Source organism: Monodelphis domestica, chromosome 1 (assembly GCF_027887165.1).
Source record: "Monodelphis domestica isolate mMonDom1 chromosome 1, mMonDom1.pri, whole genome shotgun sequence".
NCBI classification, from domain to species: domain Eukaryota; kingdom Metazoa; phylum Chordata; class Mammalia; order Didelphimorphia; family Didelphidae; genus Monodelphis; species Monodelphis domestica.
This window is the reverse complement of record NC_077227.1, coordinates 828,681-855,000: the sequence shown is the minus strand read 5'-3', so window position 1 is coordinate 855,000 and position 26,320 is coordinate 828,681. Positions and strand designations below refer to the sequence as shown.

The window sequence follows — 26,320 nt, the reverse complement described above, 5'->3', positions numbered from 1 at the left end:
CCCTCCCTTCCGCGTCCGTCTCTCCCTTGGGGGGGGTCTGCTGCGGTGTAGACTCCATAGGAGGGATGGCTTGGGCCAGGCCATGGGGCTGAGGGAGCGGGCAAGTGTGAGGGCGGATTTGAATCCAGGACCTCCTGGCTCCGGGCCGCCCCGCTGCCCCGCTGGGTGCTACCTGAGCAGTGCCGGGCAGCTCACATTTCCTAGAACGCAGCACCTACTGTGTGCAGCCGTTGTGGGTTCGAGGGCTTAGAAGAGCAAGTCCCAGGGCACGTGGTGGGGAGCGAGGCGGAAGAGGGCCGGGAAGGCCCCGAAGGGCTCCGAATGCCGAACGCGGCACTGGGCGTCCGGCCTCCGGGGGGGGTGGCGTGGCAGGACCTGTATTCAGGAAGAAGCCTTCCGTGGCAGAGTCGGGAGAGGCTGCGGGGCGGGCGCTGAGGAGGCCCAAGGATGGGGCGGGCCGGCGCCGCGAGCGTGACGCACGCGCTCCCCTGCAGGCAAGATCCGGCTGCGCGGCGGGGAGTCCCCGTGCTCCGGGCGCCTGGAGGTCTGGCACGAGGGCTCCTGGGGCACCGTGTGCGACGATTCCTGGGACCTGGCCGACGCCGAGGTGGTGTGCCGGCAGCTGGGCTGCGGCGCGGCTCTGGCCGCCCCGGGGGAGGCCGCCTTCGGCCAGGGCATCGGGCCCATCTGGCGCAGGAACGTCGGCTGCCAAGGAAACGAGTCGTCCCTCTGGGACTGTCCGGCCGACCCTTGGGGGCAGGCGGCCTGCGGGCACAAGGAGGACGCGGGCGTCCGGTGCTCCGGTGAGTGTCCCGAGCCTGGGCCTCGGGGTGGGGACCGGCGTGGCCCCGGCCCACAAGCCAGGCTGCATCTCCCCCTCTTCCTTCTGCAGGTGCGCCCAGGGCTGCCGGACCTTCTGCAGGTAGGTCAGCCCCGCAGGGAGAGGAAAGGCACGACGGGCCGGCGCCCCCCTCCGCCCCCCCCAGGAGGCTTCCTGAGCCGCCCCTCCCCCCCTCCCTTCTCAGGACGCAGAGGCTCCGCCGTGGCCTGGATCGTGGCGGTCTTGCTCGTGGCCCTGCTGCTCCTTGCGGTCTTCTTTTGGGCTCGGCTTAGAAGAGGGAGCCACGGGAGAGGTGTGAGGGAGTGAGGGGTCGGGGGGGGGGGACAAGGGCTTCTGCCTAGGGGCCAGGGACACGTTTGCTCGGTGCGAGGCTCCTGGGAGCTGGGCGGGAAGCAGGGGGGGAGGGGCAGCGCGGCTCGCGGGGGGCTCAGGCCGCTCCCCTGCTCTCAGGCCACCCCAGCGGAGGGAACCTGAACCCCATGGCCCTCTTCCAGAAGACAGACTGCAAGTGGAAGGACGGCCAAAGCCTGCTTGACGACGCAGGTGTGTCTCCCCTCCGGAAAGACCTCCCAACGCCCCCCTGCCGCCCCCCGGAAGGCCTGACTTGATACTTGGCCTCCGGAGTGGACGCTGATGGACCCCAAGCCTGGGCATCCGGGATGGGAGGCAGCTCGGAGCTGGGGAGGAGGAAGCACCCCATGTGCCAAGGCCTGTGCCGCGCCACATTTTAAGGGAGGGAGGTTCGGGTGCCGGCAGTAGGGAAACCCAGCAGTCCTTGGGATATTTGGGAGGAAAAGCGAAAGTCTGGCGAGGTTGGCCAAAGGGGACGGGGTCATTGAGGAAAGATTCTGCCCCTCCTGGGGGCGCCGGAACACTGGCTTCAAGGCCCACCTCTGATATCTGGCCTTGGAGTCAGGAAGATCTGAGGTCCAGGCCAGCCTCGGATACCTACTGTGTGATCCTGAGCAAGTCACTTCCTCCTCTGTGAAATGGGGATAAGAAGGCACTTCCCTCCCAGCTGGGTCAGCTCTTTGGAAGGCCTTTAGCAAAGCTTGCAGCACCCTCTAGTGGCGAGCTGCTGTAATTACCGCTGGCCTTCTGGGTCCCTGGGCAGGGGGTCAGAGGCGTCCTGGCCCTCAGGCTCACTCGGAGAGCCGGGAAGGCCTCCGGGCAAGCTCAGGCCATCTGGGAAGTGCTCCGAGGGGCACTTGGCGAGACCAGCCGCCCCAGGGACGCTTTCCTCCTTCCTTCGGCTTCAGTGACCGACTCTCTCTTCTTGCCCCCACCCCGCCTTCTGCTGGGCGCCGGCACCCTGGGCTGCTTCCCTCTGGGTGTCCTTGGAGAAGCTCCCCCGTGACCTCTCTACCCTCCGCAGAGGCCCCCAGTGGAAGCGAGGACACTCCAGAGAGTAGCTCTACTGCCGCCTCCCGCTCTGAAACTCTTCTGGCTCCCTGGAGAAACAAAAGGGACGTTCAGCTCCGAAGGTAGCTCTGGGAAAAGGACAGTCACGGCAGGTGAGAAAGGGTGGCTGCCACTCCCGCCTCCTGAGGGCCCCAAGAACCCCACCTGCTTTGCCTCCGTAGTCACAGGCTCTTCTGGGAGCCTGAGGGGGGCACCGGGCCTCGGTCTGCCCCTCCCCGAACGGCCTCCTCTCCCCTTCTGGGGACTTCCAGGGAGCTGGAGTCCACCGACTGCTCAGGACGTTGCCCTTATATTGGCCTTTCTGAAGCCCGCCCTCTGGAGCTTCTCTGGGGGTCTCTGCCCTCCTCCCTTTGGCTCACTCTCAGTTCCCGATGACGGCCGCCAGCCCTGCCACGTCTTCTCTTCCATAAATCAGACTGGCTAGTCCCTGTGTGGCGTGCCATCAGGGCCTTTCTCCAGCCCAGTCACCACCCTTTGCATCCTCGGTCGTTTATCCATTTTCTTCTTGGGCGCCATCAGAGGGCCTCGGCTAACTCCCGGTGGCGGGAGGCTGAATGAGGGACTTCCTGTCTAGGACTCGGGTGCTACATCTGCCAAGAGGGAGGGTTGGCCTTTCTAGTTCCAGCCTTGCAATGCACGGTATTCCTGGTGTGCTCCATCCCATGGAGGGGGGCACACTTCCCTGAGGAGTCTCCTCGTGTCTTGCGGAGAGGACAGCAAAGACGCTGCGAACCCTCCAGCTCCTCTTCTGCCTGTCAGGGGCTGTTCATAAGGGGGAACTTGTGCCTCCTCTTGATTCTTGCCCATTTCCCCTGGGCCTCCCTGATTCTCCCTGCCTGTGGGCAAAGGGAAAGGGCCAGTGGGTGGCAAGTTTTCTTTTTTTTGTTGAAATTTTTATTTTGTCGATTTAGAACATTATTCCTTGGTTACAAAAATCACATTCTTTCCCTCCTTCCCCTCCCCCACCTTCCCGTAGCCGACACACAATTCCACTGGGTATTACTTGTGTCCTTGATGAGAACCCATTTCCATGTTGGTGTTTGCACTGGGATGTTCATTTAGAGTCTACATCCCCAGCCACGTCCCCTCGACCCATGTGATCAAGCAGTTGTTTTTCTTCTGTGTTTCATCTCCCACAGTTCTTCCTCTGGATGTGGATACATTCTTTCTCATAGATCCCTCCAGGTTGTTCAGGGTCACTGCATTGTCACTAATGGAGAAGTCAGTTACATTCGATTGTGCCACAATGTATCAGTCTCTGTATACAATGTTCTCCTGGTTCTGCTCCTCTCACTCTGCATCACTTCCTGGAGGTCTTTCCAGTTCACATGGAATCCCTCCAGTTCATCATTCCTTTAAGCACAATAGTATTCCATCACCAACAGATACCACAATTGAAGGGCATCCCCCCATTTTCCAATTTTTGGGGGTGGCAAGCTTTCTGAAAGCTTCCAGTGCGCCACCTGAGCTCCTGGCAAAGACTGCTGGGAGATGGATGCTGCTCGGGGCTTGCCTTTTTTCTTCTCTTTCATTGCCAGACCCTTTCTCCATAACCCAATGTCCTCCAAACCCCCTGGTTTCTGCCAAGGTCTCCATCTTCCTCCCAGGCACGACCTTGGTTCACTATGCCAGAGTTAGATCGCTTCCCTCTCGACACCATCTCACTCCCATGCCCTTCTCTGCACCCCATGGATATCACCTTCATGCAGGGCTGCAGTACTTCTTGTCTAGGTGACTCCGAGAGGCTCCTTTTCAGCCCTTCCACCTTCCAGTCTCTCCATATCTCCTATCCATCCGCTCTCCACGAGCTGAGCTTACCGTGTTGCTCCCTCCTGGACTCCTATCAGATTCCTCAGGGCCTGCTTCTTGCCTAGACTCAGATGGAAATGGATGCCTGCTGGGGGAGGGGGCACCTTAGGAGAAGACGACAAATGAACGGTAGTACTCCTTGTTCAACATCTCTCTCCCAATTTCACTTTGACCTGGTTCTTGGAGCCCCTAGTCTGACCTCACTGGCCTCAAGGGTCACCAGTGACTCCTCCGGTTGACCTGGAAAGCCTTTCCCCAGCTGACTCTCAGGACTTTTCCCATGGTTCCCTTGCCACACACTTCTCTTTCCTTCCCATCTCTTGGCTTTGCGTCTTTGCCCAGGCTCACGTAGGGCTCACTTGGTAATCTAAATGTCTGCAAGGCCCAGTGGCCAGTTGTCAGGGGTTGGCCTGAAGGTTCCTGCTCAAAAGTGTTACAGACTGGGGTCCGAGAGCCAGTGTAAGAAGCAGCAAATACACAGAAGCACTTGGATGGGAAGAAGAGCAGAGGAGAGCCAAAGAGGGCCAGGGATTCAAAAAGGAAAGGGACCCAGGGCTTTTAGCCTACTGCAATGCCTTCTGCTCTTGCCCACCAGAGAACTGGGTCAATGGAAGGCATCTGGGGCTAAACAGAAACTCATTTGCCAAATGAGGGGAGAAGACACGCAGTGTCTCTATGACACAGTGGCGCTAGACAGAGGAGAAGCCCAGTGGTCCCTGGAACACTGAAGGGTGACCCTCCCAGGAGTGCTTATAGCTCCTCCCACAATCCCTTTAGGCTCCCAACTCTCTGGGGGCTTCACGGCCAACTACTCTCTGAGCCCGTTTCCTCGCCTTTTTCAAATGGGGGATGACGCCTTGTCGCTCTAAACCTAGGGCCCGCTCACCTGTAGAAAGAGACCAGTCGTGTGCCCTGCCAAAGCGCTGTGTGAAGTTGAGGCTGCTTCCTGCAGGGGCGGACACCCCTGCTCCAAGCAGGAAGGCAGTTCAAGTGGGAGGACATCCGTGGTTTGGCCTTCCTTGCTGTATACTTGGAGCGCCCGGGCAGAGAGGCTGTCATGAGCTTTGGGTTCCAGGTCCGAGCCGTCTCTGACCCAGAGGGGAGAACCCAAGCGTGGGGAGCGGGCATTCCAGGCTTACTGGTTGACGGTGGATGAATGGAGCTGGCAGGCACATCACCTCTGGCTTGGTTTCTGTGGCACGTCCCTCCCAGGGTTTCTGAGCGCCGTGGACTCCATTGGGCGCAGAGCCTGGAGAGCCCAGAAACGACACGGGACCGCCAGCTGCAGTGTTGTTGGCTCAGCTGGACTCTTTTCCTCCATGTCCTCTTTAACAGATGCGGTGACTCAGCTGGGATGCTCTTCCGTTGAGTCTTTTTGGTTTTCCTCGTGGCCATCGGAGCCCCGGAGGTGTGGCCAGTGTGAAGAGGCTTCCTGTTCCTTTTTGGTTTGCCTCCTCCTTGGAGAGGGGCTCGGGAGACACCCTTCCCGGGATCTGGCGGCATTTATCGTGAGCTCAGCCCTTTGAAGAACACACCAACTCACTGGCCTGTGGACAACAGAGCTCACACTGGGAGTAGCAGCAGATGCCGTTTAGAGACTCTTAAACCAGGTGCCTTGGCTCCCGAAGAAGCGCTCGGTCGGACTGTAGGCCATTTGGGGGCTTTAGACATCATCATGGGAAATCTCTAGGTAACTATCCAAAAGGAAATAAAAGGGCCTCAATCCGCTCAGATCCCTATCTTTTCTCTTCTTTGCTTGCGGGCAGCTGGGTGGCCCAAGGGATCACTTGTGCTAGGGCTGGAGTCCTGAAGACCTGAGTTCAAATTCAGCCCCAGACACATGCCATCTGGGTGACCCTGGGTAAGTCATTGCAATCTGTTTGCCTCCGTTTCCACATCTATAAAACAGAGACGATAACAGCACCTACCTCCCAGAGTTGTTGGGGATTGTAACCGTGAAAATATGGTTTGCCAAGACTGTGAATTGCCAAAATTGCAAAGGTTTCGGCCAAACTGTAAAGATAATTTTTAGTGTCTTGATTTATATCAAAAATAAGTGGTCGCCATGGGAAAAATTCCCAAATATGTACTACCCAAGTCAGCTGGGTTTGATGGAGATTTTAATTAATGCGAATGAAGGAATTAAGGGAAGGGAGAGAGACAGAGTAAGAGGGAATAGTAGGAAAAGGCTAGAGCCTAGGCCAGATGGCCTAGGCCTGTCTCTTTAAGAGAGAAACTAAGTCAGTCTTTAATCCCTCACCACAAGATTTTGTCCCAAGCAAAACTCCAACTAAGTTCAGAGGCCCAGCTCCTCCAACTAGTCCGAGATCCAACTCACCTAAGTTCAGAGAGCTCCTTTTAAAGAGAATTTTCTCTTGTGTCACCTCCCCTAAATGTTCACATCTACCAATCACAGCAGACGTTTCCCCCAGGACTGTCCATCCTTAGTTCTCATCTTCTTTTGTTCTCACCTTCTCTGATTCGATTATATCTTCTGAGTATTTCACACCTCTTGCTAAGCTTGTCCTTTGTAAGTTGCTTGACCTTTTAGTGATTAATTTAACCTTTGTAGGTACTTAGCACCCCTTTGTATTAGATCTAAAAATAGACCCAGCTTAAGGTTCCAGCTTTACTATAAGTAGGAGTCGGGGACTTTCCATTGTTCAGTCAGGAGCTCACAACTTTGTCTTCCCCTAAGGCACTGTCTGAGTAGGGTGGAGTAATGTTAGTGTTCCCAATACATTCCTGATCGAGTGCCTCCATTTGTTATAATAAGGGAATAGCTTAACCAAATGTTCTAAGGTAGAGTCTGAGCAGTTTTAAGATTCACAGGATCTGATGAGAGAATCATTGTCCACGCCCTAGAACCCTTAGCTGAGCTCAGTAGGTGGGTTTTTCTCTATTCTGCTGGTGAACTCCTTCACTCTGAGGCGACCATGATCAGAGGGGAAGCATTCTTGCCCCATTGGACTTTGCTGTATTCTCCCAGTATTGTTCTCTAAAGAGCTTGTCCTTTCCCCTGTAGCCTCCTATTTGCCTGCCTTAAATGAGTTGTGGGATCCAATTTGTTGGCTGTCAAGGGAAGCCTGGGAGATGTTTGATTTGGAGAAGACTTGGGGGGACTCTTCCTGGGGAATGTGGGCTCCTGAAGGGTGAGCCCCCACTGGCGTGGCCCCACCCATGGTTGAATGGCATCAAGCCCAGCCAGAATCGAATTCTGTTGGGTCCCTTTTGGGGGCTGCTCATTTGCACCCTGCCAAGATCCCAATTTGCCATCCTGCCAGCAACGAATGGGTGCAGGCTCTGAGAATCCCAGCTGGACAGATGAGGCCCATAACTTGCCCGAAGTGCCAAAGGGAATAATTGGGAGCCTGGGAGTGGGGCCTCCCCGGCTGCGGAAGGCTTGTCTGGTGTGGCACCCAATGGCAGATTGCTCGCTTGGTTTTCTAAAAGGCTGCCATGGAAAGCGGTGGGCACCTCCCAGGCAGTGCCCGAGGCAGGAGGCCATCTCTCCTTTGCATGGGGCCCCAGCCGGGTACCCAGCAAGAGGAGGGGCTCTTCCAGCTTCCAGGAGGGAGAGGCCAATCCTGCCTTAGGTGGCTGCAGGTAAAGCCTGGGAAGACCCAAGAGGAGCTGCCAGGAGAGGCTGGGGGGAGGTGGGCCCTCTGGGTGACATCTGGCTTTCTCTGAGTGGTGCCCCCCCCCCCCCCCAGCCCTCCGGATACCTCCTCTGATTTCTGGTTTGCTACCAGCTGGCCAAAAGGCCTTTCTGGGCGGAGCCAGGAGCCAGGGGCCCCTCCCTGCCCCCATCCCCTGGCCCAAACCGCTTAAACAGGGAGGGGAGCACCCCAGTCAGCTCCTGCCCCGCCCTGGCAGAAAAGCAGGGAGACCAGCGGCCAAGCCAAGAATTGTTATGGGCAGGAAGGATGCCTCTGGCAAGCATGCACGACTCCAAAATTTAGCTGAAAAACGAAGAGATTTATTAATTTAGGAAGTAATGCTGAGAGTGGCCAGGAGGAGAGCAAGGTGGGAGCAGTTCCCTGGGAGGACCGCCCGAAAGGAAAGGCTGGTCCCGAGGACGGCATCACCACAGTTAGTCACCCAGGCAGGAGGTGGGGTGATCGTACCGGGGTCTGCCGGGGACATACAGATTCCCTAGTTTAGGGGACAGGCAGACGTCCGATAGGATCGAGGTGCGGCCCGAAGGGCATCTCTCTGTCCATCTAGAGGACGGCCAGAGGGAGAAGATAGCGATCTCGGGACTCTACAGGGGCCATGGGGAGCTTCAGGCTCAGAGTCAGGAAAAACAACAAGGGAGTTCGCCCGGGTTTCCGGGCTGCCGTGCCCGCGTCAAGAATGAGTCTCGGGAACGCGTGGGTCGAGCAGGGATGGAGCTCTGGAGCCCTCCTGAGGTACTCTGAGCCCGGACAGTGAGGGCCAGGCCACATCTGCCTCCAGGCCCAAGGAATCCTGGGGGGGAAAATGGCTCCTCCCGGCCTCAGGGATCGGGGTCCCGGCCGGCCTCTGGCCAGTGCGGTCCCGCGTGCACCTGCTCCCCCTGGCGGAGGAGCGGAGGGGACGCACCGCGAGGCGGCCCGAAGGGAGCTCAGACTTTGGGGCTCCGGGAGGGAGGGGCGGAGTCCTGGGGGGCTGGCAGGCGGGTCCACCCCGAGAAAGGAACGACCCGAAGTGCTAAAGGCCGGGGCTGGCACACCCAAGAGCCGCGTGGACCTCGTGGCGCAACGGTAGCGCGTCTGACTCCAGATCAGAAGGTTGCGTGTTCGAGTCACGTCGAGGTCAGGTCAGGCCGCATTTTTTTGGCTCGCCTCCGTAGCCTTCCGGCGCCGATTTTTAAAAAAGCCCCGAGCAACAGACAGAAGGGAGAAGGAGGGGTCCAGGGGCCTAGCTGGCGTCCCTCCCGAGACCACCATTCAGATGCCAAACCCTTCCCGGGAGCCTCCGAGCCGCGGGGAGGCGCCTTGGGCTCCGCGTTCCCTCCGTCCCGCAATGGGGGCGACCCGGGCTTCTTCCGCGTACCCGGGCGGGAGCGGGATAAGACACTACACTACTCTTATCTGCAGACAGTGTCGGAACACAAAAAACGGAAAGGCCGACAGAGGAGCTACCAGGGGTGGGGTTCGAACCCACGAGAGCAAACGCTCATTGGATCTTAAGTCCAACGCCTTAACCACTCGGCCACCCTGGTCTCCCGGCTGAAGCTGGCGGCGGGGACTCCTTTCTCTCAGTGCAGTCGTTCGGCAGCCTGGTGCCGCCGTTATAATGACTGTGCTTCCGAGGAAAGGATGAAGAGAAAGAGGCGGAGAGGGCACAGAAGGAAGGAGGGGAGGGAAGGGAGGGAGAGTGGGAGGGAGAGAGGAAGAAAGGAAGGGAGGGGGGAAGGGAGGAAAGGAGGAAGGAAAGGAGGGAGGGAGGAAGGAAGGAAGAAAGGGAGGGAGGGAGACAGGGAGGGAGGAAGGGAGAGAGGAAGGGAGGGGGGAAGGGAGGAAAGGAAGGAGGAAAGAAGAGAGGGAGGGAGGGGGGAAAGAAGAGAGGGAGGGAGGGGGGAAAGGAAGGTAGGGAGGAGGGAAGGAGAGAGGAAGGAAGAGAGGGAGGGAGGAAGGGAGGGAGGAAGGGAGAGAGGAAGGGAGGGGGAAGGGAGGAAAGGAGGGGAGGAAGGGAGGGAGAGAGGGAGGGAGAGAGGAAGAAAGGAAGGGAGGGGGGAAGGGAGGAAAGGAGGAAGGAAAGGAGGGAGGGAGGAAGGAAGGAAGAAAGGGAGGGAGGGAGACAGGGAGGGAGGAAGGGAGAGAGGAAGGGAGGGGGGAAGGGAGGAAAGGAAGGAGGAAAGAAGAGAGGGAGGGAGGGGGGAAAGAAGAGAGGGAGGGAGGGGGGAAGGGAAGGTAGGGAGGAGGGAAGGAGAGAGGAAGGAAGAGAGGAAGGGAGGGAGGAAGGGAGAGAGGAAGGGAGGGGAGAAGGGAGGAAAGGAGGGGAGGAAGGGAGGGAGAGAGGGAGGGAGAGAGGAAGAAAGGAAGGGAGGGGGGAAGGGAGGAAAGGAGGAAGGAAAGGAGGGAGGGAGGAAGGAAGGAAGAAAGGGAGGGAGGGAGACAGGGAGGGAGGAAGGGAGAGAGGAAGGGAGGGGGGAAGGGAGGAAAGGAGGGAGGAAAGAAGAGAGGGAGGGAGGGGGGAAAGGAAGGTAGGGAGGAGGGAAGGAGAGAGGAAGGAAGAGAGGAAGGGAGGGGGGAAGGGAGGGATGGAGGAAGGGAAGGAAGGAGGCATTTGTGAAAGGAAGTGGAAGAAGAAAGGAAGGGTAGCATTAAGGGGGAAGAAGTGCTGAAGAAATTAAAGAACTGTCTGAGGGAGGGTGAAAAGGAGGAAGGAATGAAAGGGGGAAGGGACCAAAGAAAGGAGGAAGAAAGTAAAGAAGAAAGAAAGGAGGCATTTGAGGAAGGAGTAAAGGGAAGGCCTGTTGTTGCTACAGATGTGACATCGGTATGATTCCTTACAATGGGTACAAGTATGTCCAGAAGCAATGGGCTAAGAGCCTCCCAGATCTTCCTCCCCTTGATTTCCTTTCTTATTTTTCCCTTTTACATTAGCTGAAGGGTGGATAAGTTCCCATGAGCCTTGAGGAGTGGAAAGGCCAAGGAACTTAAAGGTGGGCAGGCAGCTTTTATATCCACAGTAGCCACCATTTTCTTTTTCCACAATATTTTGCTTTCCTCCCAATTACATGGAAAAGCAATTTTAAATATTCATTTTCTAAAAATTTGAATTCCAAATTCTCTCCCTTCCCGGTCCCCCCCCCCCCCCCAAGCCAGAAAGCAATGAGAAATGGCTTCTTTTTGTGCAGTCATGCAAAACATTTCCATTTTGTCATGTTGTGAAAGCAAACAGAGACAAAAAATCTTCCATCTGCATTCAGGCTCCCTGGGTTCTTTCTTGGGGGGGGGGCATTTTGCATGGGGAGCCCTTTGAAATCAGGCCTTCACAGTCTATCATCCCCCAGTTTGCTGTCACCCTGCCTGATGCTCTCTGGGTTCTGCTCTCTTCTCTCTGCATCTGTTCATGAAAGTCTTCCCAGGTTTCCCTGAAATTGTCCTGCTCATCACTTCTAGCACAGAGTATTCCATTGCTGATGCAGAGTGAGAGGAGCAGAATCAGGGCCGTTGTATACAGAGATGGATACATTGTGGCACAATCAAATATAATAGACTTCTCTACTAGCAGCAATGCAATGACCCAGGACAGCCCTGAGGGACTGGGGAGAAAGAAGCTCTCCACACCCAGAGAAAGAACTGTGGGAGCAGAAAGCCACAGGATTGATCATGTGATTCAGCGGGGATAGGATGAGGATTTGGGCTTTAAACTTTGCTCTACTGCAAATATAATAACATGGAAATATGTTTTGAACAATGATCCGTGTACAACCCAGTGGAACTGTTTGTTGGCTTCGGGAGGGGGGAGGGAGAGGACATGAATCATGGAACCATGGAAAAATAGTCTAAATTAGCTAATTAATTAATCTTCAATTTCTACTTCTTTGTCACCACCAAAAAAAGGAGAAGGAAGGAAGGAAGGACGGACGGACACATGTCCCGGGGTTTTGGAGCATCCAAGGGAATGTACAGCCTCCATTCTGAAGGGGCCTCCTTTGAGCACAATGGCTACTGTGGCTGGCAGGTCCCAGGGTGCTACTCTGTGGTGGCATCCCTGGACCAAGTGGCCACCATCTCCCCTGGAGAGCTGGGTTCCAAGGGTCAGCTCGGATGTCTGTTTCTGTTTCTCTTCGGAGCAGTTGAGGAGCTATGGGTGGCGTTAGGTCATGGATCGAGAGTCTTTGGGGGGGCCTTACAGCTGGAGAGCCTCCCTTGGGGAGAGGCTGGGCTGCCGCCACCTCCCTTTTCTGAATTGTCTTTTGTCGTTGGGCCTTTAGGCCACTTCCATCTGGGGCTGAGCTGGGAGCGCCAAGGCCCTACGGAGCCCCGTGGACGCGGCCTGGAAGCCGACCTCAGCAGGTCTTTCTCCAGAGGAGGGGGGAACCGGCTCCTCCAGGGCTCTCCCAGATCGGAGCGCTGCTGAGAGCGGCAGAGTGTTCAGGCCGCTCTTGGTCCACTATTGTCCAGGCTGCCGGTTACAGTCCACCTTTAGGGGTTGACAGGCAGGTCCCTGGCCAACGCTAAGAAGGAGGGCTGGTGGCCGCCCCACGGAGGGAGCCTCCCTCCAGGCCTAGCCTTCCACCCACTGAGACAGCCAGCTGCCCCCCAAGAGTGAAAATTTCACAGGGCTGTGGGGAAGAAGCTTCCCAGGAGTGAAATCTCCCCACAGGGAAGTGGGCCTGGTTGACCACTTTATGGAACTCGTTGGGGGATCCCAGTTCTGCTCAGCAGGATTTTTAAGCACCTCAGATTGGCTTGTAGCAGGGCCTTGCTGATGGGGAGCCTGGCTAGAATGATTGGATTCACTGGAGGCTGTTCCTGAATTTCTAATTCTTCGTTAGCAAATGAGCCAGCGAGCAGCAAGCGAGCAAGTGAGCACGGTGTCTGGCTGTGCACGCCAGCTCAGGGAAAGGCTGTAGAAGGGGTCCCAGCTTAGATGGTCCAGCAGCCCCTCACCTATTGCCCAGTTCGGGGTTGGGCATTCAGGGCAGACTGAGATGGCAGTGCCAGGGGGAGGGAGGGTGGCTGCACTCCAGGCTCTGCATGTATTAAGCAGGGAACACATGTCAAGCAAGCAGATCCAGAGCAGAGTGGGGTCCAGCCGAGTGGGAAGCCTGCAGAACAAGCAGGGAGGGAAGCAATGGCGACCACTGGTTCACCAGAACTGCTTTCTCCTGGCTTAGAAGGAATCCTTCCATCAGTCACTTACTGAAACTCCCCGGGGGCCAGTGCTTGGACCTGAGCCATCTCCAGAATTGGCAGATGGCGGCGGAGGAGGACAGGGGTGAATGGGGCCCTTCTGGAAGCATGCAGAGCTCTCCCTGAGATCCTGGAACAATCCACAAGTGAAAAGCCCAAGACCATCCCGGAGCTTCCCTCCCCATTCCACAGCCAGGAAGGACAACGCAAAGGAATTCCAGCACAGGGTAGCTTGAGGACAGCCACACTCAAGATCCAAAGCCAGAAAAAGAGAAGCCTCGGACACTAGTTGTGTGATCCTGGGCAAGTCACTGCTTCAGTTCTTCATCTGTACAATGAGTTGGAGAAGGAAATGGCAAACCACTCTAGTATCTCTTCCAAGAAAAACTGTTAATACCCACAAAGAGTCAGGCATGACTGAAATGGAACAATAATAGTGGAAGAACAAAAGGGACGGAGAACCCGAATAAAATGCCTGGGAGTGTCCCTGCCAGAACAGATCCATGAACATGATTGTCAAACCCTTTTTCCACAAAGAAAGTCAGATCAAAATAATTAGAGAAATAGTCCTTGTGCCTCGATGGTGTAAACCTCAAAATTTCTCAGACTTATGAATGTTAGGGGTCTCCCCCCATTGGGGAATCTTCTACTTAAAAAAATTCCCTAGCAGATGGTGAGAACTCTACTTGAGTGTGGGGGCTCCTGGCTATGGGAGTGTCCCTGCTCCACCCTACTTAAGACTGCTTTAGGACAGAAAATGGCTTGCTAGAACAATGAAAGTGCTTTGATCCATGCTTATGGAAGGGACAGGAAGTTCTTTGTTTTAGACTGTTTTAGAATTGATACAATAGGATACTAAGTACCTATAAAGGTGGGGCAACTTGTAAACTACTTAAACCTAAAAGGGTGATAACTTATTCAGAGGTTTTTTCTAATGAAATTTGTCGACACAGCAGCATTTTTTTCCTGACTTACTAAAGAGATTAAAACTACTCAGCTGTGAATTCAAAATGGGCGGTCCTTTAGAAACATCTACAGTGATTGGTAGATGTAAGGACTTAGGGGAGGTGACAGAGGAGATTTTGCCCTTAAAAATAAGAGCTCAGAGAAGAGCAAAGGATCTCGATTTCTGACTCTCATTCTGAAGGAGATCTCCTTGAGGAGCTCCTCTGAGGGGCTCTGTCCCTCTGGGGTAGGAGCTCTGGAGGCTCTTGAGAGAGGCCCTTTGAAACAATCTCTGGCTGGAAGACTCTTTGAGGAAGGATGCTGGCCTGGTGTTACTGGAATCCTTGTTTAGTCAGACCTTGTGGTGAGTGTTAAAAAACTGACTGATTTCTCTTTTAAGACTCAGGTCTAGGCCATATTGGCTTGAGGCCCTTCATACTTATTCCTTTCTTACTCTCTCTCTCTCTCTCTCTCTCTCTCTCTCTCTCTCTCTCTCTCTCTCTCTTTCTTTGATTACTCATTGTATTGTTAATTAAAATCTCTATAAAACCCAATCGACTTGGGTATTTGAATAATTGGGAATATTTCCCTGGCGACCACCTTATATTTGATTTTAAACCCAAGACACTGTAGTGAAACATATTTCTGCGGTCAAATTTACTCACCCTCTCTTATATCTATCACAATTTATATCTTCCACTATTTTAATCACTACAGTTTAAGACCTCAACTATTTTAAATCTCACAATGGGTGGGCAGAGCCGAGGTGCCCCGAACGCCAATCCTGTCTAGTTCATGCGAACCCATTGAAATGACCAAGAACCCACCTTTTTGAACTCGAACAAAATAAATGTATTGGAAGAACTTTAAAAGGCATGAAGGAAGGAGACCTGGCAGCAGCGAGCTTTGCAATCTAAAGCAGTAATTCTCAAAACTCTCCGGGATGGGCTCAGAGAGAGCTAGAAAAGTCCGTCAGCCCAACAGGACCAACACCCCAGAAAGGGGAGAAGTGATCACGGTGGCCTGGAGTTGACCGAAATCTAGAGAAGACGTCCCGGGTTAGGAAGCCAGTTGGAGAGTAGTGTGGCAGAGATTAGGCAGAGAAGACCCAACTGGAGCCCTGATTTAGACAGGAAAGGAGAGCCCGTCCACAAATGGGAAGAACTGGGAACATATCAGCTGTCTGGTCTCTCTGCATAGGAAAGGCCTTTGTGACTGAGCAAGAGATGGGGAGCATTGGGAGGGGAAACTGATCCTTCCGAATACATTCAGTTGAAAAGGTTTTTGCCAATAAATGTTACCAGGAGCAGAAGGAAAGCAGAAGATGGGCAGGGTGGTGGGGGTGGGGTGTGATAATCTCTCTTTATATTGTCAGACTGATGGGAAGAGGAGGCTTTTTCCACTGGAGAAATGCTCTGAACGGCCAGTTTGCAGATGGAGCAATCACAGCCACACAGAGGCACAGGAAAAAGATCAATGACGAATAGCATAATCGCTGCTTGGAGTATGAGCAAACGAGAATCGAACACTCTAAGCTGTCCATGGAGTGATCTTTCTAGTGAGAAAGTGAGCCCAGAGTCTGTGTATGGAAGCAGATGAAGGACGGAGTCCTGGGATGTTCCCCGAGTTCTCACTGAAAGGGTGCGTCACGTCACCGCATTAACCTGGAGGGAATTACCATGCCCAGCCTGGGCGTGGCAGTCTTTTTTCTGATGTGCTTTATCACAAATTAATTTGGGGGGGCGGAGCTCCAGAAGGACACCCCAAAGTCCTGGACCCTTGGGGGCTACGGACAGATCTGAAATGGGAAATGTGTGCATTTTGCAATTCGAAGTCTCAGGTTTGGAAAGGGCATGGGGTGGGGGGTGGGGGGGAGTGTGCAGCCCATAAGAAGGGCCTGTGATTTCTCTGCTCACAACAGTGGCCAATCTTTGCCTCTCTTTCTTCAAGGCCTGCCTCTCCTCCACTGTCTCCCAAGTGTATCCAAGCTCCTGCTTCTCCATCTCATCCTCTCCCATCTTCTCCCTTTGCTTTCAATCTTACCTAACCCAGGATCTTTTCCCAGCAGCCCTGTCTTCTTGCCACGTGGCCAAAGTGTTGAAGCTGCAGCTTCAGGATTTGTCCTTCCAGGGAATGGTCTGAATTAATTTCTTCAAGTAGTCACTGATCTGATGTCCTGGCCATCCAAGGGACTCTCCAGTCTCTTCCAGGACCACAATTTGAAAGCATCCACTCTGCAGTGTCTGGCTTTCCTTTGAATCCAACTCATGGCCATGCATTATTTCTAGAAAGTGCGGGCTTCGATGATAGCTCTGCCTTTTAGGATGCTGCTCAGATCTGCCAGTCTCCCTTCCAAAGAGCAACATCCTTTTTTTTGCCCATTTAAATTAATATATTTAGTCAATTTAGAACATTATTCCTTGGTTACAATAATCACATTATTTCCTTCCCTCCCCTTCCCCACCCTTCCCACAGCCAACACACAATTCCACTGGGTATTACATGTGTCCTTGATCAGAACCCATTTCCATGTTGTTGGTGTTTGCACTAGGATGTACATTTGTAAAAATAGACTCGAACTCTGGACTTCAATCCCCAGAAGCCCTTGCTCCACTTCCCCAGAATGCTTTGAATTCTCACGTGGGCCAAGATCAAGAAGGGATTTAAGCTGATTGGAAAGGCTTTTGGCTCTCTCTTTTGGACTTCCGTTTTGAAGCAGACATGGCTCTTTCCATAATGTAGGTGAGGTCTTGTCTAGGCCTCTCTGGCCTAGGCACGTTTTTCTTATCCTGTATTTTCTTTAATCCTTAATCTTTAATAAACCTCTAAAAATATAATACTCCTTACAGAGCGAAACTAATTTCTACCTGCCTCAGTCTCCCCTAAATTTCAATCTTTACACATTCAGTCTATGTCCCCAGTCATATCCCTTCAACCCATGTAATCAAGCAGTTGTTTTTCTTCTGTGTTTCATCTCCCACAGTTCTTCTTCTGGATGTGGATAATATTTTTTCTCGTAGATTCCTCCACGTTGTTCATGATCACTGCATTGCCACTAATGAAGAAGTCAGTTACATTCAATCGTGCTACAATGTATCAGCCTTTGTGTACAACATTCTCCTGGTTCTGCTCCTCTCACTCTGCATCACTTCCTGGAGGTCTTTCCAGTTCACATGGAATCCCTCCAGTTCATTATTCCTTTCAGCACAATAGTATTCCATCACCAGCATATACCACAATTTATTCAGCCATCCCCCATTTGAAGGGCATCCCCTCATTTTCCAGTTTTTTTTTTGCCACCACAAAGAGCGCAGCTATGAATGTTCTTGTACAAGTCTTTGTCCTTATGATCTCTTTGGGGTACAAACCCAGCAGTGCTATGGCTGGATCAAAGGGCAACCAGTCTTTTAGCACTCTTTGGGCATAGTTCCAAATTGCCCTCCAGAATGGTTGGATCCATTTACAACTCCACCAGCAATGCATTAATGTCCAACTTTGCCACATCCCCTCCAGCATTCATTACTTTTCTTTGTTGTCATGTTAGCCAATCTGCTAGGTGAGAGGTGATACCTCAGAGTTGCTTTGATTTGCATCTCTCTGATTATAAGAGATTTAGAGCACTTTTTCATGTGTTTATTAGTTTTGATTTCTTTAGCTGAAAATTGCCTATTCATGTCCCTTGACCAGTTGTCAATTGGGGAATGGCTTGATTTTTTTAGTTCTTTATAAATTTGAGCAATTAGATCTTTGTCAGAGGTTTTTGTTATGAAGATTGTTTCCCAATTTGTTGCTCCCCTTCTAATTTTCAATGCATTAGTTTTATTTGTACAAAATCTTTTTAATTTGATGTAATCAAAATTATTGATTTTACATTTTGTGATTTTTTTCTAGCTCTTGCTTGGTTTTAAAGTCTTTCCTTTCCCAAAGATCTGACATGTATACTATTCTGTGTTCACCTAATTTGCTTATGGTTTCCTTCTTTATATTCAGGTCATTCACCCATTCTGAGTTTATCTCAGTGTAAGGGGTGAGGTGTTGATCCAAGCCTAATCTCTCCCACACTGTCTTCCAATTTTCCCAGCAGTTTTTATCAAAAAGTGGATTTTGGTCCCCAAAACTGGGATCTTTGGGCTTATCAGAGACTGTCTTGCTGAGGTCACTTACCCCAAGTCTGCTCCACCGATCCCCCTTTCTTTCTCTTAGCCAGGACCAAATTGTTTGGATGACCACCGCTTTATGGTAGAGTTTGTGTAAACCTTAAAATTTCTTAGACTTGTGAATGTTGGAATTTTCACCATTGGAATATGAACCCCATTGGCAAGGGAGGTTCCTCCTCCTCCCTTCTTAAGATTACTTTAGGACAGAAACCTTTTGCTGAACAATGGAAAGGGCTTTGACCTATGCTTAAGCATAGAACAGGAATTTCTTTGAGTCATGATTGATTTTAGAATTGATACAATAGAAATACTTGGAATGACAGAACCAGGTCTTGGAAATTACAATCTCCACCCTACTCAGTCCTAACAGGATTTAGGAAGGGCTGCAGCATAGATTAAAATTTAATTATTCCAATCTCGACCCTACTCAGGGTAACAGGATTTAGGAAGGGCTGTAGCAAAGGATCAAGATTTAATTATTGAGAATATAACCTTCAACAGACATGTGCAAAGCCACAGACCTCTGGGCGGTCCTGGGTTAAGCTAGAGCCACCATTGGCACAGGGAAGACATGGACAGTGATTGGTAGATGTGAGAACTGAGGGGAGGGAACTTGGATGGTTTGCTTAAAGATAGTGGGGTCTGAGGACTGAGGGGTGGTTGGTTGGAGAGTTTTGGCTCTGAGTGGTTGGAGAGGGGCTCTGAGAAGCTTGCTCTGAAGGAAGCTGGAGGTGGAGGCCCCTGAGACTGTTTCTCCATTTTGGTCACGTGAGTAATAGGGACTGATCTCTTTTCTTTGCCCCAGCTATCTAAGGGCTTGGGCCTTTTGGCCCAGCCTAAACAGAAGGGGTATTTAAGCCCTATTCCCTTCTCTCCCCTTTCTCTCTCCCTCTCTCTCTCTATCTCTAATACCTTTCTTCATCCTGTTTGTAATTAAACTCCATAAAAGGTTGATGGCTGACTTGAGTTTTCATTTAGGAATTACATAGCTGAATTCCTTGGCGACCTTAAATTAATATATATCAGTCTTTTAAAGTGATTTCCTTGTCACATTTGAGATCTGGGACTGCAAGTCCTCCTTCCTTTGCATATTTTTTTTCATGATTTCCCTGGATATCCTTGATCTTTTGTTCTTCCACAACATCCTTTCACTGTGTGACCCTGTGGAGAGTGATCTGGAACCACGCCCAGTTAAGACACTGTGCAAAGCCACTGCTGGGCTTCTTTCCCAAGGTGATTCCCAAGGAAGAAGGAAGAAAGTCTGGAAGCTTGAAAACATTTCTAGCAGCTCTCTTTGTGTTGGCAAGGAACTGGAAATTGAGGGGATGTGGGGAATGGGGGAATGGCTGCACAAGTTGTAGCATATTGGAAGTAGCTTCCTTTGGGGGAAAGGGGACAACCATGGTGACAACTTGTCTTTGGAACCCCCAGCTGACTTTTGTCCCTGATGACGCCAGAGGGGCCTTTCCTCCCAGATTGAACAATGAACTCGTCCACCATCTTTTCAATCCCCCAAGTCAGAACTCAGTTAAAGACAATCGAACCTGAATTTTTGGTCCAACTGCCCCAGCTTCTGTCTATTGCATCTAGGCCATTCCCAGCCTCCTTAGTCTGCTGCCAGTGTTTCTGATCCCCAACTCTAGAGGCCCAACCTCAATCCTTCCCCCTCTTCCCAAATCCCCAGAAGCACCTGGCTCTGCCTGGCATTTCTGCCCATCGACCCTCTGCTCTGATTACAACCCCGTTCTTAAATACTGCTCCAGCTCTTTGGGGTCTTTTTCAGATCAACACTGGAAAGATGTCCATGAAATGACGAGGAGTGAAATGTGCAGAACCATTGGGACATTAGATACAACAGTAGCAATATCAGTCGACAAAGGACTCGGGCTGCCCACCTACAGAGAAAGAACTGAGAACTAGAAATAAGTAAGACATGCATTTCTATCTATAGCTGTAGCTCTAGAGCTCTAGATATTTGGTCAAGTGATGTCTTCCCTTATGAGGGAGGAAGGGAGGGAAGGAGGGACTTAACTGGGTATTGGAATGTAATCAATTAATACATAAATTTAAATTCTAAAAAACATCTCCAGATTTAAAGATCCTTGTGCAACACCTAGGGAAGGATTTCCTTTGGAAGTTCTTGCAAGCAGAAGACAGGAGAGGAAACAAGGAAAATGAGACTAGTCTAATTTGGCTGGAGCTCTGAGGTGATGGACAGGAAGCTAAAATAATGCTCATGAACCTTCACTGACCATCTCTCATGTCTGGGATTCTCACCCTCCTCATCTTTTTCCCCTGGCCTCCTTCAAGTTTCAACCCCATCCATAAAATGTGTCCCAAAGAAATGAAACTGTTCGAGACTATAAGATGCTTCATCCACCTTGGGTACTGGCCCTAGAACCCCGGTTTGGGTCCAAATACATAGAGTGGCTGGTTACTGACCCTGCTAACCTGAACCCTGGCCCTAAAAAAATTTGAGTGGTAGCCCCCAAATGAAGATATTTAAGGATTTACAAACAAACAAAAACAAAACAAACCATGATCAGGAAATTCACAGTGAAAATGGCTATTTTTTCCAAGATGAGAAAGATAGGCAATCAGAAGAGAATAACGATATAATTGATAACTTAACCAAAGAAATCAGAGAGCTTAAACAAAACCTGAAATTCAATGAAGTGCAGGAAAAAAACTGTAGCTGCAGTAAGAACTTATAGACAATCCAGAAATAATTACAACCCCAGAAAATACAGACAAACCCCAAAATATTTTCTTTGTAACAGACTTGGTCATCTCATGAGAGAGTGTAGACTTAGAGGGCACTTCTTTGGACAAAACTTCAGGGGAAACTGAGGCAATAGATTTAATTGCTTTAATGGATTCAGGCAAAATGGATGTGGAAATTAAGGGTTTAACAACAGATTTAATAATGGATTTAATAATGCATTCCAGTATGGGAAACCAAACTACCCAAATTATTTTGATACTGGATGCTACCATAATTCACAACAAGCCTCAGACCTGAATACCATGCAAGAATATATCAAAGCAGGTGCTCGTCCAAAATATTCCCAAGTAGCTGGTGGGAATTCCCAAAAACTTGATAAAAAGGTGAAACTTCATTATGAAGGTGTGCCAAGGCCTATGCAGTTAAAAATATAGTATTCGGAGAAAATGGACTAGGAAGTATGGGCAATGGAATAAAAACTAATGAAAATGACAAAAAGATTTTTAAAATGTGGGAAATTAGTGCAGGAGAAATCAATGAAGAATTAGAGAATGAAGAACAGGAATGAGTGCTGAGTTTGTCTGATTCTAGTGTGTTAGCTTCTGTGATACCTGTCCATTCTCCAGAAAATGGCACAGAACCCCATGTTACCCTAAAAATAGGAACACAACTTTATGATTGAGTCTTAGACACAGGTGCTGCCCAATCTGTGTTGTGGAAATCCCGAGTTGCACAAAGCAGTGGGTTCAATAAATGTTGTGGGTGTGACAGGAAGACCTCAAAAAGTAAAAAAGCTAGAACCAAGAATGGTTTCACTTGGACCTCTAAGTGTAGAACATTTTCTTCTAATGCCAAATTCCCCAATGAATCTAGTGGGTAGGGATCTTCTTTGTAAATTGAGAGCAAAGATAGTATGTACCCCAACTGGAGATACTTCTTTAAAAATTCCAGAAAAATCCCTAAACCTTTTCCCTGTATTATTCCTAGACACATTAGAATCAGAGGGAGAAGGGAATAACATCTATCAGATACCAGAGATATTCCAGAGGGCGTATGGGCTACAGATTCAACAGATGTAGGTTTATTAAAATCAGTAACTCCTGTTAAAGTTGTGTCAAGGAAACTCATCCCCTCCCCCTCCTGAGTAACTTTACCTGTCTATCAAACATTCCTGACATACCACAGTTGCGCTAGGATTGTGTTGGTGCAGATTCTGTACTTCAATAAAAGTTAAGGTTTGGGGCAGAATTGGGGGAGACCGAGGAGAAGACCATGAGGGAACCATGAGAAGGGAACCAAGAGAGAGTGCAGGAGGTGAGGTGGAATGAGGAAGATACATGCAGGCTAGGCAGCACTCTGTCAGGTTACTTAGGAATGATTGTCTACCCTTCCTAATAAACTAATAAATAAAAAACCTAATAAACTATCTGTGTAGAAGAAATATTATTAGTTTTAATTATTACAGATGGCAACCAACATAGGCTTTTTTAGAACCTTCATTTTCTTCTGAGAGAAGTTTTGAGTCTTAGGTAAATCTTAAGTAAGATAGAAGCTGCTTCAGAGCTTTAGCTGGCAAAAGTACCTCAGAGAGAGGGAACAGGCTGTTTTTCCCAAGGTTCAATGTCACCACCAGGCTACTTTTCCTGGATCAGATCACATTGGATTGGTGAGAAAAACCCCTTCCTTGGTGGCACCCCCCTCACTCCCCAATGCACCCCATTTTTTCTTTCAGCTTGAATAGGGGTGAAGGGGACTTTTTGCCCATAGGGAATCCTCTGGTTTTATGACCCAAAAGGAGCTCCTGCTCTTTTATTTACACAGCAGGAAAGGTCCTAGAGTTCCTTCTCTCAGCCTAAAGCAGTGCAGAGTGGGGGTGGGGGGGTGGAGACCCCTTGAACAGATCCTAGGGGCTGTGGAGTAGAGTCAGGGGCTCCCTGGGGCAGTCCCGACACAAAACCAGGAACCCAGGCTGGGGAGCGGCTGCTTCCATTCTCCCCATGTGGCGACCCCCCCCCCCCAGACCAGATCCAACTCTCTTTAAACCTAGGGGCAATCAGCCCAGCCTCTGCCTGACTTTCCCCACACACTGCTGCAGCAGGGACCAGCTCAGTCACTCATTAAATTAATTTTGAGGGTCCTTCCAGGTTGTGCTAAGATTAGGAACACCCTGCCCCCACAACTTTGAAAACACATGGTTGTTCCAGGGGAAGGGATTTAACTCCATTTTTTTTCCTTCTCCCTTCCCCCACTCAAACCTTAAACCTGGGCTAAGAGGAAGTGTTCTTTTGAAACTGCATTTTTCTCTCTCCCTCCCCCACCCTCCAACTTTGCTTGAAGAATGCCTGCTTCTTTTGCATATCTAAAGCCATATTTTACTTGGCAGTGCTTGCCTTCATTAGCATATTAAAAGGCACTCAAGTTACACTGCTTGTAACTGCTGGTTCTTTAGCATATTAAAAGACTTTTTTTTTTTTAACCTCTTTATCTGACTGCTTAGATAGGTATACCCACAGGTTCCTTCCCCTCTACACTAATTTATAGCGCCATCTACTGTCGAGAATTAAACTACAGAAAAAAATTCCTTTGCTACTGCTACTAGTGATCTAAAATAAAGATATTAAATTGAATACATTTAAATAAAAGGAATATTAATAGGAAATATTAATAATATTGAATTTAAATTAAAACAAAATTTCTAAATTTGAACAAAGCTGCCATTAAATCAAATTAATTACATGCAGTATTAAGGAATAATTTTAGAACACAATAGTATTAATAATACTATCAATAATAATAATTCTTGATTTTAAATAATTTTCAATTAGTCATTATTAATGACCAATGGTTATTATTGATTATTGATACTTGTTTATGGTTTATGGTTGTTAATTATTGATAACAATAATTATAATAAATGCATATTATTAATTATTGGTAACATCACTGATAATTATAATTAATTCATATTGTTATTAATTATTAATAGCAACAATTATTAAATGAAATACACATTCATTATTGATACTATTGTTGTGCTATAATTACTGTTTCCCTACATTAGCCTTTTGTTTTAGACCTTCTCTTATTGTCTTCCACAATAACATTGAAGAACTTTGTATCTCCATTTTTTTTTTTATGTTTTAGGGACTTTTCATTGTTTAAGTTGCTAATTTAGCAATACTCAAACTAGCTTAAATGGGACATACAGATGTAAAAAATAGACTCGAATACAGGACTACAATCCCCACGAGCCTTTGCTCCACTTCCCCAGAATGCCTTGTAATCTCACCTGGGCTGAGATCGAGAAGGTATTTAAGCTGATTCAAAGGCTTTTGAGGCTCTCTCTCTTGGCTCTTTTTGGACTTCCGTTTTGGAGCAGGTGGTCTCTTGCGTGATATGAGGTTATTTTGTCTAGGCCTCTGGCCTAGGCACATGTTTCTTACTTGTATATTCTTTAATCTTTAACCTTTAATAAACCTCTAAAAAAAATATAATACTCCTTGCAGAGAGAAACTAATTTCTACCTGCCTCAGTCTCCCCGTCTCCCCTAAATTTTAATCTTTACACAGACTAGACAATATGGGAAATACTGCAACACATCAAAGGAAATAATGAAATAGTCCTCCTGATTCAGCCCTGCATAAACTTTTAAATTGCTGGAATGATCCAAATTTGCTTAAGGAGAATTGGATGACAAAGAAGGAAGTCAGAAAGCTTTGTAAGGCATGGATGGACATATCTTTTATCTTTTACCTGGCCAAAATATGGCTCTTTTGATTTCAAGGTCTTAAAAGATTTGAAGTTAGTCATTAAAAACAAAGAGTCCAAAGATTATAAATACTGGTACTTATGGGCATCTTTCGTGAATGAATCAACTATTCCCTCCAGTGAGGAAACATTTCTTTCTTTAGAAGCAAACCATTCTAACTTAACTCCTTCGGCGAATTCTAGCAAGAAAAATGCTCTATCATCCCACTTGACCTGTGAGGAGGTTTCTCCTCATACTGACCCAAACCAGGACTTGAACCCTTCTGCTCCTCTCCCTGTCGGACCTCACTCATCCACCACTCCTCCTATCCCCTTTCCTCCGAATCTACCTCTCTACCCTGCTTTGCCCACCCATCTTCCCTATCCCCACCTGTACCATTCCTACTTCCATCCTTTTCTGTATCCTCATTCCTACCCACCTTACTGTGACCCCTCTAAACCTCACCTATCCTACTCCTCTCCACCCCATACCTGGTTCCACCCCTCTTCTTCTCCACCTTACTCCCAGCCCCTCCCCTGTTCATCTCCACCCTGCCCACAGCCCCACCCTCGATCTTTTTACTCTATCTCCCTACCTGCTAACCAACTCCATTCTACCACCCCACCCCCTTCCCCTAATAGCCTCACTACAACCCACTCCATTGAACTCCAGAATACAGGCCAAGCAGCAATTGCCACAGATGATTCAAATAAAGGTCTTTTCCCTCTAAGAGGTGTCCCTACATATAACAGACATAGAGATTTAGTAAACATTAGACATCATACACTCTTTTCTCCACAGGACATTGAGAGATTCAAAGAAAAAACCACCTTCATATGAAGCTGAGCCTGTGGTTATGATAAATAAGTTTGAAAGCATTTTTCACACATATAATCCCACATGGCTTGATGTGGAAGATTTGCTCCAAGCCTTGCTAACAGAAAGGGAAAAGAATAAGATTCTTTCTCTTGTTAATCAGGCCCAAAGGAGAGGGAGAGGCTCATTGGCCAACTGAAGATCCCAAATGGGAGCCAAATTCAGAGCAAGATTACTTACAACTATGCCAGGCTAGAAATGCATTGATAAACGCTATGAAAGCATGATCTGATAGGCCTGGTAAATGGACTAAATTTGCAAATCTTAAGCAAGAAGATAGCAAAAATCCTGCCCAGTTTTTGGATAGACTTATTGAGCTGGGAGGAAGATATATTAAACTTGATCTGGATAGGGAACAGGACCTTAGACAAATCAGAATACAATTTGTCAAAAACAGTTGTAAGGTAGTTAGGAATTATTTTATGACTAGCTGTCCAAATTGGCTTACTATGGACCTTGAAGAATTAAAGAAAGTGGCAGTTTATGCTTTTGAGGGACATAAGGAGAAGGAGAACACTGATTTAGTAGAAGCATTAAGGAAGGAGATAAAGGAATTGACTGCAAAACAGGGTGAGAAGGATAAGGACAATGCTACTTTAGTAGAGACATTGAGGAAGGAAATAAAAGAATTAACTGAAACAATTGTAAAGGTAAAGCATGGAGAGATCATAATTCCCTTACAAGAATCCACAAAACAACCACTAAAATGTTATTTTTGTGCAAAAATTGGTCATGTAATTTTAAATTGTAAGAAGAGGAATCAGTAAAATAGGAATAGAAGTTTCAGGAATAATGATGGTAATAGGAGAAATAGTTATTCCAACAAAGTCAATCAAAACTCACACCCAAACACCTGTTCAGTGTGGGAACTCCCCTCAGCATCGAAGACCCCAGAGGTGTGGACAAAGGGATTTTGATGACTGATGGTATTTGGGAGGGGAAGGA

The 26,320-nt window shown here is 49.3% G+C and overlaps 1 protein-coding gene and 2 non-coding genes across 3 annotated transcripts in view; 2 read left to right on the top strand and 1 right to left on the bottom strand.

The window, feature by feature from the left end:
* LOC130453808 (scavenger receptor cysteine-rich type 1 protein M130-like) overlaps window positions 1–5,811 on the top strand; it is a 21,198-nt gene extending 15,387 nt beyond the window's left edge. The window contains 6 exon segments of the mRNA XM_056794695.1: window positions 500–803; window positions 893–922; window positions 1,026–1,133; window positions 1,292–1,384; window positions 2,217–2,355; window positions 5,408–5,811. Coding sequence (XP_056650673.1) covers window positions 500–803; window positions 893–922; window positions 1,026–1,133; window positions 1,292–1,384; window positions 2,217–2,329 — 648 coding nt within the window. The 3' untranslated portion in view covers window positions 2,330–2,355; window positions 5,408–5,811.
* Window positions 5,812–8,800: 2,989 nt separating this feature from the next.
* Window positions 8,801–8,872, top strand: TRNAW-CCA (transfer RNA tryptophan (anticodon CCA)). Its single transcript has one exon. It is a non-coding gene; the product is annotated as a tRNA-Trp (tRNA).
* Window positions 8,873–9,195: 323 nt separating this feature from the next.
* TRNAL-UAA (transfer RNA leucine (anticodon UAA)) lies at window positions 9,196–9,278 on the bottom strand. Its single transcript has one exon. It is a non-coding gene; the product is annotated as a tRNA-Leu (tRNA).
* Window positions 9,279–26,320: the final 17,042 nt, after the last annotated feature.